This window comes from Anabrus simplex, chromosome 12 (genome assembly GCF_040414725.1).
Source record: "Anabrus simplex isolate iqAnaSimp1 chromosome 12, ASM4041472v1, whole genome shotgun sequence".
NCBI classification, from domain to species: Eukaryota; Metazoa; Arthropoda; class Insecta; order Orthoptera; family Tettigoniidae; genus Anabrus; species Anabrus simplex.
In genome coordinates, this window is record NC_090276.1 from 13,669,788 (window position 1) to 13,684,596 (window position 14,809).

General features: G+C 40.1%; 1 protein-coding gene across 1 annotated transcript in view; it reads right to left on the reverse strand.

Moving 5' to 3' along the window:
• Positions 1–14,809, reverse strand: part of IleRS-m (Isoleucyl-tRNA synthetase, mitochondrial) — a 101,229-nt gene that overhangs the window by 43,091 nt on the left and 43,329 nt on the right. The window contains exons 10-11 of the mRNA XM_067156087.2: positions 12,596–12,734; positions 7,843–8,003 (exon numbers count right to left, since the gene is read on the reverse strand). Of these exons, the coding sequence (XP_067012188.2) occupies positions 7,843–8,003; positions 12,596–12,734 (300 nt within the window). The remainder of the gene's footprint in view (positions 1–7,842; positions 8,004–12,595; positions 12,735–14,809) is intronic.

Here is a 14,809-nt window from a genome sequence, read left to right on the forward strand (position 1 = left end):
ACTAATGCACTGTCCATCCAGCTGGACTCATGTGCTGTAACAATAACGCCAGACAGCAAGTTTCCTTTCGGAAGTGTTTTCCTCTCCAGAACCACATATGGAGGGAATTTGGTTCCATCCGCTAATACGCACAACATTACCGTGCATCGTTGCTTTTCATTCCCACCTGTTCTGATGGTTACACTTTTAGAATCCCTCATATCCACTGTGTTTCCCAACGGCATTTGAAAGTATACTAGTAATAACAAGAGTTGGCGTAAGACAGGTAAGGTTGGAAGGAGGAGCACTGAACGTGCCATTTCACGATGTTGCCACATTCCAGCATTCCTTTCTACATGCTCTTACCCCTCGCTTCCTGCTCACTTGTTCTCTCCTTCATTCCGACCGCTGTGATCTGTTGTAGACTACCTGGCCAGTGACATACAAACAGTCAGGTTGCTGTGAGGGAATTCCTTGCTGAAGGATTGGTACAGGAAGACATCTCTCAAGTAACTGGCGAAACTGGGAATCTTACGAATCGTATGTTGAAAGTCATTAAATTACTTATATTTACCGTTTGAGACTGATGCGTCTATATCGGGACTGACAAGAAATAAACAGGACTGAAATAAACCTTTTATTTAGAGTTACCAGATGGTTGTGGGTGTAAAGGCAGTTAAATGAGTTTTAAGAAGTAGGACAAAAGATGGGCGTATTAAAACTGTTGAATTTAACACTTTCCGATTTCAAAACAAAGGATTTTTCTGTAACACTTAACTTCTTTGACAGTGCTACCCTTTTTAAAGCAATTGTAGCTCATCTCATACTTAACAGTTAACTTACACTTTCCTATACAATAGGGCACAATATTAATATTAAATGAATGCTTACATAATGCTCAAACTGTTCAAATATTCATACCGAGTCGTTAAGTAAGCAGCTGCTCAAAATATAATCAGCCTACTTTCCTCTGTCTGTATGTATGTCTACCTCTCAGTCTCATTTATTGATACCGGGTCGAGACGAGATGAGATTAATTTATACAGCATGTTTCTACTGCCGGATGCCCTTCCTGGCACCAACCTCAGTTGAGGAGGTAATGACGATGAAATGTGTTATGGTGAATGAAATTGGGTAAGGGGTGCGAGGACTCAGCTCTGGCCTATGGATAGGAACTATACCAGCATTTGCCTGGAAGTGAAAATATTAAACCACAGAAAACTATTCTAAGAACAGCCGACAGTGGAGTTCGAACCCACGCGTTTCCCGAATGCAGAGCTTGGTTCCATAGCCACAGCACGTTAAAACGCACAGCCACTCAGTCTACTTTCATCATCATCTTCTTCTTCTTTTTTCATGACCACATAGGATCACTTTAGTCAGTCCGTCGTTCAGGTCTCTTTGAAGGGATTGTTCGGGCTTTGTGGTCCTCCCAGTACTTCTTCAGACGCTCCAATCTTCGTGCCCTTTCCTCAATTGAAAATATAAAATATAAAATTATAATTTTTGTCTGTACGCTTGGATTAGATGTACAAGATTCCAAAACTTAATGTTAAGAAAATGTTTAGATTAAAATAAGTTGAAAAAATGATAATTCTATAATGATAGCACAAAAAGATTATATTGCGTTCGGAAAATAGTGGGTTCGAATCCCACTGTCAGTAGCACTGAAGATGATTTGCTGTGGTTTCCTATTTTTCACAACAAGCCACGATCGTTTGCTTCCCACTCAAAGCCCTTTCCTATCCCATTGTCGCCACAAGACCTATCTGTGTCGCTGCGACGTAAATCCAGCGGTAAAACAAACCCACGCCACCAAACATCCCTCACTTTTCCGTAAATTTCTGTAAGAGTATCCATTATATAAAGCATAAGGCTTGCCTTTCTTCGTGTCTCATTGACCTGCATGTCGTAAGTAAGCACGCAGATAGCATACCATCAAAGCTACGTCAACGATGGATGGATAAAGCTGGAATAATTACAGTATGTTAAGAAGTATAGACTAATATTACCCCAAAAAACATTCAAGAGAGAGGGTACGGGTTGGGAGAATCCTTATCACACAGTTGTGTGGAGTACGCCTTATTAGCAGTCCCCTTGCTGCGTTGAAGTTGGAAAACCCTGACAGGCTGCTGATAATTTTACAGTGATTGCAAATGGGACAAGAACTGTTCTTTCTTCACATTCTTGTTTTCCACTGTAAAGGGAGTGGTCACAAATGGGACAAATTTTGCTGTGACTGTGACTGACTTGGTCTCATGTTACATTATTTTTAACAGGGACCGGCCTGATAAGCTCAGAGAGTAGAGCGCTGGCCTTCTATCCCAACCCTGGCTCAGTCAGGTGGTATTTGAAAGTGCTACAGAACGTAAAATCAAAAACATTATTATTCTTTAACAGGGGTGGTACCTATAGCCTGACAAATCCTTTGTCCTATACTTTGTTTCTGCACACCTTATTGGCCGGCAGAATTTTTCTTTTTCCATGAGGTGGACGAGTCCTGGGCCTCCCTCTCCTTCGAGGAGTATTCTTCGTATTCGAAATATAAATTAAAATACAATGATTGCACATACGTACGTACGTAAATAGTATTTAAAATACAATTAGGAACTTACTAATGGCCACAAAAAACATAAATAGAATGCCACTCACACTGAACTGCTTGCGACAAGATCTAACTCACAAGTGAAGTGAGAGGTTTGGCAACTCCCAGCAATGATATAGATGTTGATTCCCATAGGGAATCTGAAATATTTGTCCTGAATGAGCAAATTTATAATACCAATATAAATGGTCCGTTATTGGACATTATAAATTTTCCAGCTAGCTCATTCTTGGTTGCCAGCGTTCGCAACCAAGAATGAGCTAGCTGGAAAATTTATAATGTCCAATAACGGACCATTTATATTGGTATTATAAATTTGCTCATTCAGGACAAATATTTCAGATTCCCTATGGGAATCAACATCTATATCATCTGATGGCCAAGCAGGCATCAATTTTTAGTGATGAGACAAAGTCTCTTAGTGCATTGGCACTGCCGGTGGCTGCAGTTAGCCTACGCAGTGGCCTCCACGGTATGCACTAGCCAGCGTATTGGTAAGTGTGCTAGGTACCAACTGATGAGCCCACCCTAGCACATGAGGGCGAAACGCTGGCAACCAAGAATGAGCTAGCTGGAAAATTTATAATGTCCAATAACGGACCATTTATATTGGTATTATAACTCCCAGCAAGACGAGTATCCCAGAAGTTTTATCTCCATGGCAACTGTAGTCACCCCACCCTCGTTTCCATGGCAACCACACAGCCACTCCCTTTATCCCGCCACGGCAGGCAGTAAACGGACCTCCCTCTAAGAAATGTCAAACTCCAACTCTTGTTATTACTACTATAGAACCGAGCTCGATTGCTGCAGTCACTTAAGTGCGGCCAGTATCCAGTATTCGGGAGATAGTGGGTTCGCCCCACTGTCGGCAGCCCTGAAGATGATTTTCCGTGGTTTCCCATTTTCACACCAGGTAAATGCTGGGGCTGTACCTTAATTAAGGCCACGTACGCTTCCCTCCCACTCCTAGCCCTTTCCTATCCCATCATCGCCATAAGACCTATCTGTGTCGATGCAACGTAAAGCAGCTTGCAAACTACTATAGACAGGTGTCTGGTCAGCATGCCCAATTTGCGAATGTTGCTCCCTCAAATGAATAATGTGACGCTGAAAAGCCGTTAAGTTTTCTTCATACGCCCCAGGGAGACATTGTGAAATAGGCGTACGTCTCTGAATGCACAATCCCTTTCTCCAATAAAAGTTTTGGATCCATCCGCGCCTTGCAGTAAAACTCTGCGTCTTGAGTTCTTTTGAGATCTCTAGTGCTTTCAATTGACATATTTCACTAGAAACACCATATCCTAATTCACATTTTTCTATCACAAATTTGTGGAGTCGTTCTTCAATTTCCGGAAACACTGCACTCCGCCCGCGGAACGTTCTGTGATCGCCATTACTTTTTATAAGTTTTTCCTTCTCCTTCCGCCAATCACGAATACACGATTCATCAACATCGTACTTTCTGCCTACGGCACAATTTCCGTATATTTCAACTTCACTTACAACTTTAAGTTTCTCACGCACAGTAAATGACCGCAGACGCCATTCTGAATCCATCGCTTACTATCGAGACACCACTTCCGCGGGACAGATACGGAACTTGAATGTGAGCGAGGTAAACTTCCGTAACCTACAGTCTCGACTCTCACAAAGTATGATATCCGCGATATCAGCTATTTGCGCATCCAGCGTGCCAGCAAAACTTGTGAAACTTTTTTTTTTTTTTTTTTTGCAATTTGCTTTATGTCGCACCGACACAGATATTTCTTATGGCGACGATGGGATAGGAAAGGCCTAGGAAGTGGAAGGAAGCGGCCTTGGCCTGAATTAAGGTACAGCCCCGGCATTTGCCAGGTGTAAAATGGGAAACCACGGAAAACCATCTTCAGGGCTGCCAACAGTGAGGCTCGAACCCACTATCTCCCAATTACTGGATACTGGCCGCACGATCGACCATCCGCAGCAGCGGTTTTCATATTTACCCATATTCTTGATTTACCATACTTCATTACCTTACATTTTGCGTTTACATGCCACTGTAACCGTATTGAGAAAAATTGATCTTGTTTTCTAGAACGCAACTAAAACACAATAAGACCTGAATGCCCATTTACATGTGGTAACCATATTCAAATCTATTTCAATACTCCATGTAAACAGCTTGAATACGACCCGCACCCAAGATTTAGAACCAATATTTTGGGGAAATTAGTGCAGGTGGTATTCGGGATTATACGGTAATCATTGGAAATTACATTTTTCTATTGTTTCACACTTCTCGGTTGCCTTAATACTCTCTTGTTACTTTTACAGGCACCAGTGGAGAATTTTTCATTTTTGTTCTCTCGACTTTTTCACTTTTTAGTGCTCTCCTTTATATCCTGAAATACTACACACATAATGTAAAATGTACTAATGTGATTCCATGTCTCTGTTGGATAGTTTTTAATGGGATATTCAATAGTATGTTTTTCAGCTTAACACGTTCTTTTCCCTCGTCCCCTGTAGAAACGTTTTCACGAGGTACACCACACAGTAAACCTGAGTAAACTTGATCACTGCTTTCATTCTAATATCGTCTTGTGCCAGCCATTCATAAATCTCTGGCAGTAGAGTAATGGGAATCAAACTCAGGCTCCCGAGAACGGTAGCTAATTGTGCTAACCATTACTCTGGTGGACATTCTTAACTACAAAACGCAGATGCACCACATGACCTTAACGCATGTTTACATTGCGTGCATCGTACGGACGAAACTATTCACAAATGTCTCAAAACAATAGCCAGTTGGAACATCAATACCAGGATCTATATCTTACTCTTTCATTTACATATTGGAAAATAATTGTTTTGACTGCCAAACTAGAAACTCTGTCAGTTGCTCTATTTGAAAGTTTGTGCACCGACCTTGCCCTTGACTTCCATTGGTTGTCACACGATTCAAAATAAATACTATATGAAATATTGGCTGACCATCCAAGTTCAATATTGTACGATGATCCTCAAGGAATTCTTGTTCTTAATGGGATCTGTGCGTTGCCAACCATACGGGTTGAACCGTACATCTACGGTTTTCAACCCTCTATCTACGGTGTATGGTTTGAATGTCGAACCGTATGCGTTATATACGGTTCTACAAAAAATTTTATTACTAAAATGTTCCGATTTTGTATGCAAAATTGTTTTTTCTCCTGTTTGAACATACTGTACCTCGTTTCCTGGACATGTATGATGTGAAAATTCATTCCATTATATCTCAGAACCTACAAAATGTGGGTTGTCATTATTTACCCCCAAAGTCTTCATCACGATCATTTCCAGTCATCCAGCTGTAGCCGGGTAGGGGCAAATATGATTCCTCTCCACTTTCTTCGGTCTTTCCACCAATCCTCCTCCAACACTGTGTCCCAGTCCAGGTTTCTTTCTCTAATACTGCTTTGGATGGTATCCTTCCATCTCTATCGTGGTCATCCATGGCCTCTCCTTCCTTGCATTTGCATTTCCATCACCTTTTTTTCTGGCATTCTTTCATCACTCATTCACTTTATGTGCCCAAACCATCTTCGGCTCTTCCCTATTCCGTCATTTATTTTTTCCACTCCAATTTCTTCCCGGATTTTCTCACTCCTTATTTTGTCTCGTCTACTCTTCTGTATCATACTCCTCAAGAACTTCATTTCGGCTCCCTGTATTCGACTCTCATCCTTCTTTGTCAATGTCCAAGTTTCTGCTCCATAAGATGTTATGAGTACGTAGTACATCTTGTACATAGTTTCCGTTGCTTCCATTGGCACATCTTTGTCCCATAACATGTTTCTTACACTATGATAGAAACAGCTTCCAGCTTGAATCCTCTTACTAATTTCAGCATCCAGTTGAGCATTCTCCATTAATTCACTCCCCAGTTATTTGAACATCTCCACTACTTCCAGGGCCTTGTCTGCAAGTCTAATCTGACCTTTCCCTTCTCTCTCCCCTCTAGTCATAACAAGAGTTTTTTTTTTTTTTTTTTTTGCTAGGGGCTATACGTCGCACCGACACAGATAGGTCTTATGGCGACGATGGGATAGGAAAGACCTAGGAGTTGGAAGGAAGCGGCCGTGGCCTTAATTAAGGTACAGCCCCAGCATTTGCCTGGTGTGAAAATGGGAAACCACGGAAAACCATCTTCAGGGCTGCCGATAGTGGGATTCGAACCTACTATCTCCCGGATGCAAGCTCACAGCCGCGCGCCTCTACGCGCACGGCCAACTCGCCCGGTAACAACAAGAGTTTTACTCTTTTCTACACTTATTTTCAATCCACATTCTTCGATCTTCCCATTCATCACATCCAACTGTTCTTGAACCTTCATGTCTTCTCCCCAAATCACAAGATCATCTGCAAATAATAACATGTTCATTTCTCTTCCTCTATATGCTGCTTTTGCTGTTCTCATGATATAATCCATTACTATTGTAAACAGGATTAGCGATAGAACACTCCCCTGTCTCATCCAACTACTGATGTTGAAGTCCGGCTCCATGGCTAAATGTTTAGCGTGCTGGCCTTTGGTCACAGGGGTCCCGGGTTCGATTCCCGGCAGGGTCAGGAATTTTAACCATCATTGGTTAATTTCGGTGGCACGGGGGCTGGGTGTATGTGTCATCTTCATCATCATTTCATCCTCATCATGACGTGCAGGTCGCCTACGGGAGTCAAATCAAAAGACCTGCATATGGTGAGCCGAACTTGTCCTCGGACACTCCCGGCACTAAAAGCCATACACCATTTCATTTTCAGTGATTCTGAACCAACTTGTCATGCCAACTTGTGTTTGCACACAACTACAACATTCCTTGTACATGATCATTTTTATTAATCCCTGTCCAATTCCTTTTTGCACTAGACTGTCCCAAACTTTAGTCCTGGGGACAATGTCATATACCTTTCCAATGTCAATGAATGTCATCACCATATCATTCCCATACTCCCATTGCTTTTCCATTAGTTGTCTCATAATGAAAACGGGCTCTAATGTTGACCGTCCACTTCTGACACTAAACTGATTTTCCTGTATCTGATTTTCAACCCTCAACCTTATCCTACTTTCCAGTATCCTCTCCATTATCTTAGCAACATGGGATATCAGAGTAATTCCCCAGTAGTTCTTCATATCATTTTAAAATAATCAGTGGATCGAATTCACAATCTTATTTCAATAAAATTATTACAACATTTGAAGACAACAGATATGTAAGTAATCATAAACCAACCGGTATGGGCTCTTCCCCTGAACAGCAACGGAAGTCATCAGTGAAGACTGGAACCATCCATTGAACTGATCGACTCCTTCCAGGTACAAGTCAGCCACCTTGTCATTTTCCAGAACAGAGGACCAGGATATCCCACTATCAAACCAGATGTCGAGGATGTCCTGTGCAAACAGCCAGAATAAATCTACTGAGTGTGAATCAACAAACTTGGGAGAGGTTCTCCAAAGTTCTGAAAAACACCTGTATGTCTACTATGCAAAACTGAGGAAATGATAAACTGTTTTGCATACAGGTGTAGCAAGACAAATATGGATACAGATGGGGTATCCGAAGCAGTTAGAAGAATTGATATGGTACACTTTCTTTCAATAATAAAATATTAGGACATCTTATTCAAATCCATGCGGGCAGCAAAAGAGCGCAACAGATATTTATAAGTATAACCACACACATGTATATTTGAGAACAAATTAAATAGTGCAGGAGACACGTTAAATTGTCTTAAAGTGGGCGAATAATGTTGATTAAAAAGCATCATAGCTTTCCCAACTCTTATTAATAATAATAATAATAATAATAATAATGTTATTTGCTTTACGTCCCACTAACTTCTTTTACGGTTTTCGGAGATGCCGAGGTGCCAGAATTAAGTCCCGCAGGAGTTCTTTTACGTGCTAGTAAATCTACCGACACAAGGCTGACGTATTTGAGCACCTTCAAATACCACCGGACTGAGCCAGGATCGAACCTGCCAAGTTGGGGTCAGAAGGTCAGCGCCTCAACCGTCTGAGCCATTCAGCCCGGCTTTCCCAACTCTTAAAGTAGGTGAGAAAATTACCTGAAGAGCACTTGTCTAAGCAGTGATGCTGACATAAGACTGAATCTGCATCTGCTTTTCAAATTTCTCTAATCATTGTAATTATGCAGGTTATAAAAAAGGGAGGACATTTCATATTGAAAATAAATGTACCAATACACAGAAAGGGAAAGATTGAAAAACCCCAATTAAGAAGAGAGAAAAGAATTAAAGTATGGAAGTTGAAGGAGAAAAGCGTACAAGAAGAATTTCAAAGGGAAATAATACCCTTGGTACCCAGGACAGAGGTGGGGAATGTTGAAGAGGAATGGAAAAGATTTAAGGAAGCACTAGTTGGATGTGCAGAAAAGGTGTGTGGTAGAACATCAGGAAATGTGAAAGACAAAGAAACACACTGGTGGAATGATAGGGTAAAGATTAAAGTGAAGGAAAAGAAAATGGCATGGAAGGCATGGAAAACATCTAAGACTGAAGAAAGTAGAAGAAAATATGTGGAGGCAAAGAATTTGGCCAAGAAAGTAGTGGAGGAAGAAAAGAGGAAAAGCTGGGCCTTATTCACACAGAAATTGAGAGATGATACGCAGGGCAGCAAGAAATTACTGTATGGTATCTTAAGAAACAAAAAGAGAGATCAAGTAAACACCAGATTTGTGAAGGATGAAGGTGGCATAATTTTAACAAAGCCGGAAGAAATAAGAAATAGATGGAGAGAGTATTTTCAGAAGCTGCTGAACATAAGAACGGATGACAGTCATTCAATGGACGACCAGGAAAGACAATTAGTTGACGAAGAAATGGATAAAGAAATTACAATGAATGAAATTGAAATGGCAGTAAGAAAGATGAAGAATGGAAAAGCCGCTGGAATAGATGAAATTTCAGTGGAGATGATAAAGGCAGCTGGAGCTGTAGGCCTGCAGTGGACATATCGGGTTCTCAGGAATGTCTGGGAGAATAAGGAGGTCCCTGACGATTGGCAAAAAGGAATAATCATCCCAATTTTCAAGAAAGGTGATAAGAAAGTTTTGAAGAACTACAGGGGAATTACTCTAATATCCCATGTTGCTAAGATAATGGAAAGAATACTGGAAAGTAGAATAAGGTTGAGGGTTGAGAAGCAGATACAGGAAAATCAGTTTGGTTTCAGAAGTGGAAGATCAACAATAGAGCCCATTTTCATTATGAGACAACTAATGGAAAAGCATTGGGAGTACGGGAATGATATGGTGATGACATTCATTGATATTGAAAAGGCATATGACAGTGTCCCTAGGACGAAAGTTTGGGACAGTCTGGTGCAAAAAGGAATTGGACAGGGATTAATAAAAATGATCATGGCATTGTATAAGGAATGTTGTAGTTGCGTGCAAACACAAGTTGGCAGGACAAGTTGGTTCAAAATAACTAGTGGGCTGAGACAGGGAAGTGTTCTATCACCAATCCTGTTTACAATAGTAATGGATGACATCATGAGAACAGCAAAAGCAGCATATAGAGGAAGAGAAATGAACATGATGTTATTTGCAGATGATATTGTGATTTGGGGAGAAGACGACAGGAAGGTTCAAGAACAGTTGAATGTGGTGAATGGGAAGATTGAAGAATGTGGATTGAAAATAAGTGTAGAAAAGAGTAAAACTCTTGTTATGACGAGAGGGGAGAAAGAAGGGAAAGGTCAGATTAGACTTGCAGACAAGCCCCTGGAAGTAGTGGAAACATTTAAATACCTGGGGAGTGAATTAATGGAGAATGCTCGACTGGATGCTGAGATTAGTAGAAGGATTCAAGCTGGAAGTTGTTTCTATCATAGTGTAAGAAATATGTTATGGGACAAAGATGTGCCAATGGAAGCAAAGGATACTATGTACAAGATGTATTACGTACCCATAACAACTTACGGAGCAGAAACTTGGACAATGACAAAGAAGGATGAGAGTCGAATACAGGCAGCCGAAATGAAATTCTTGAGGAGTATGATACAGAAGAGTAGACGAGACAAAATAAGGAATGAGAAAATCCGGGAAGAAATTGGAGTGGAAAAAATGAATGATAGAATAGAGAAGAGCCGACTAAGATGGTTTGGGCACATAAAGCGAATGAGCGACGAAAGAATGCCAAAAAAGGTGATGGAAATGCAAATCCAAGGAAGGAGAGGCCGTGGACGACCACGATTGAGATGGAAGGATACCATCCAACGCAGCATTATAGAAAGAAACCTGGACTGGGACACAGTGTTGGAGGAGGAGTGGTGGAAAGACCGAAGAAAGTGGAGAGGAACCATATTTGCCCCTACCCGGCTACAGCTGGATAAAGGGAAATGATGATGATGATGATGATGATGATGATGACACAGAAAGGAATTTATCTTGTACTTCACTTAAGCACTACCATGAGCGCTAATGTGAGTCAATGCAGAGTTTCATTTAAGCACCACTATGAGCGCTAATGTGAGTCAATGCAGAGTTTCACTAAAGCACCACTACGAGCGCTAATGTGAGTCAATGCAGAGTTTCACTCAAGCACCACTACGAGTGCTAATGTGAGTAAATGCAGAGTTTCACTTAAGAACCCACTATGAGCACTAATGTGAGTCAGTGCATTGTTTCACTTAATAAAGAATAAATTGACAAAAGGTCCACCTTTTCAATACAATATATCAAGTAAATGATATTATATAAATTTTGGAACTAGTTTCAGCTGCTTATTGGTCATCTGCAGCCAAATAAAAATTAAACAAATCATGTGATAACTAAAACATTCATAAACAGAACTGCTCTGTGTGTGGTGGACCAGCGCTGGTACTGTGCACTTGGTATTCCTAGAATGCAGCAAAACTATTACAACCGAGGTGTACTCGTCTCAGTTGCAAAGGGTTGCAGCTGCACCGTGTCACGCAGCTAGCACTAGTCAACAGGAAAGAAGTGATCCCTTTTCAAGACAATGCTAGACCTCAAATGGCGAAAGTGACAAAGGAGGTAATTTGGTTGGGAAGTTTTACCTCATCCTCCTTACTACCCAGACATCGCTCCATCTGACTATAATGTATTTTTGGCCATGGATAACCATTTACGTGAGCAACAGTTCTGAAACTGAGATGATGTCACGCAGGCCATAGGACAATTTTTTGCTTCTAGGGACAAGAACTTTTTACAAAAGCAGGATTTATAAGTTTGTATCTCATTGGGAACATGTAATTAAAGCTGAATGAGATTATTTTTCTGAATAAAATGCATTTGCAAGAAATCACCAAGTCGTTATTTGTCACTGAAACATACGGCGCAAACATTTATGGATAATACATATAAATTTGCTTTATGTTGCACCAACACAGATAAGTCCCACGGCAACAATGGGATCGGAAAGGACTAGGAGTAGGAAGGAAGTGGCCGTGATTAAGGTACAGCCCCAGCATTTGGCTGGTGTGAAAATGAGAAACCACGGAAAACCATCTTCAGGACTGCCGATAGTGGGGTTCGAACCCACTATCTCCCGGATGCAAGCTCACAGCACCGTGCCCCTAACTGCACGGCTAACTCACCCGGTCTTTTTATGGATAACTGGTATTATCTGTTTCTATTCATGTTTCCATCTTTCTTTACATGACTTGATTTATCACCGGTTTGCTTCTTTCCATTATTTATAGGTTTGAACATCAATACTGAAGAACCATATAAATAACAAAAAATAAGGTTCCTAGAAGGAAACCATAATTTAATTTGTGTAGCATTCCAACTGATGAGCTCACTGTTACAGTGGTGCGAAATGCTGGTAATTTCACGATTGAAAAAGTCTAAAGACTTATAGAGCTTAAATGTTTTTAGCCATATAAATAATTGCAACTGTCACAACGTTTCTCTGATATCTACACTAAGAAGATTGCATACAAGAATTCTTAACTTGTGTACTGCAGCAATGTGAAAAGATTATGGTTATTACCTTTCCTCTCTCAATGTGGTCTGCATCCAAATTATGTTGAGCTAGCAAATCACCAGGAGCCAGGATGTTCAAAGGCTGAGTCCACCAGAAGTCCGATCCATTCTTGTCCAATAAATTGCAGAAATGTTCTATGAGGTCCCTGAAAAAATAAAAATTAAAAGATACCTCTTCAGCCTCAGGTATTTGCCAACTATCACTGACAAAGTAAAGAAGGAAATATGAGGCTTGTTTCATAACAAAGCAGTACCAATGTAAATCCACTGTACACATCTGACAGCCACCAGAGTACACTGATGAGCAAATGATTAGAGATAGGCGACATTTTGTCAAAATGACACTGGCAGGTCCTCTTGTTCACTCCTGATGCCAGCATACCATAGTTTTCCTATCTCTAAAATCCTTATTATCTAATTGGTTAGTCTTCCTGGGTTCATTAAGTAGATATGTCCAAAGAACAAGTATAATGGGTATGTATTACTAGTATGCCCCGGATGTTTACGACATGTCATATTTAAAAAAAAAATATTCTTTCCATGGAAAATATCACTTAAGCATGATTTTATCTACGGTGACTAAAATTATGTAATTTTCACGGATCATATAAAATTATATTTTGTTTTTTTAACATTTGTGTCATTTCCTGGTAATTTTTCATAATATGGTCATTTTTCACAGTGAATTTTCATATTTCTTTCATATTTTTATTTTTAAAATTCCGTTTGCACATACCTGCTTGCAGTCGTCTCAAAGACGGATTTTTCACATCTCCTAATTGTTGCCTGTAATTTCTTACAATTATCTTCCATAGAAACCACACCCGGGCAACTGGAGTGGGACATTGATGATGATCTTTCTTAGAAATATGTATGTATGTGAATTAGGAGGGTAAGCTGTATAGAAACAGACAGATGAGTAGAAAGCGCCAGAAAGGTGAACCTCAATTGAACTCTTAATGATTTGATGTATTTCAAATATGCCCTAATAACATCCTGCGATGCTGAGCGGTCCTTTCCCCGTTACAAGTCAATGTGGCATGAAAATAGAAGATTGTTCCTATTTTAAAACTTTAAAATGAATGTAATTTGTTATTCTACTTCTTTCCGATTGCCCATCAGTTGATATTTATTTTATTCTGTGCAGAGTTCTGAGTTACTTCTGGATTGAGTACCGTAATTAAATAAATTTGAAATTAATATCACTTACTTATTCTTATTGAATGTGCTAGATTTTAAAAGTACATTTTCAACATAACAGCGGCAAGATTTTGAAGATTTAGAAAATCTAACCACATAATTTTGAAGTCATATTTTAATAAATTTTTGGCTCATAAACAGCCGGGCCCTAATTATTAGTATTAACTTTACTGGTCATATTGAGTCGTTCCACATTCACTTGCTCTTTGAAGGTTGTACATTTTAGTCCTTGTGATCTGCCCAGTACTTTTTCATTCGTTCTGATCGTTATTTTCTAAATTAGTCTGAAATTTCTATAATAGGTACATGCATCATTTCTGCTGAAAATTTGCGAGTCTTAAGAAGGGAGTTAAGCTTTTCTTTTTGTACACTGTATCTGCTACTTCAAGTCTGTATGTGTCCACCTTGGCCTACCAGGAACGTATAAAATAGAGACTGATGTACTTAAAGTACTAATCATGTGATTTGACATCCTCCGATTCCACAATGCATCTCTTTGTCCTCTTCAACACCCTCCTCTTTCATAGGTCCATGGATTCATTGGATCAGTTTCCTTTTGAAGCCTATCTCGGTTGGTCTTCCTTACTGTCCATGTTATGGAGCTATAAAAACAACTGGGCAAATGATGGTGCTGTAGACCCTGATCTTTGCTTGACATGAAAGAGCTTTAGATCTCAGTGTATTTCAAGGGCTAAAGCCCTGTTTCCTGCTTTAGATTCTGTTATTTACATTGAGTCAACTTTGCTAACATATGCTACTAAGCTACTTGAATTTATACTCCCACCGGAACCTGGTACCATCTGCAGATAATGAGTGGTTTTTCACAGATCTTATGTGTCTCTTTTTTTTAACATAGCACGACACATGGATGTCTTATGTCAATGATGGGATTGGGAGGGAAGCGACTGTGGCCTTAATTAAGGCAAAGCTCCACATTTTGCCTAGTGTGAAAATGGGAAACCACCAAAACCATCTTCAGGGCTGCTATCTCCTGAAGGCAAGCTAACAGCTACCACAATTA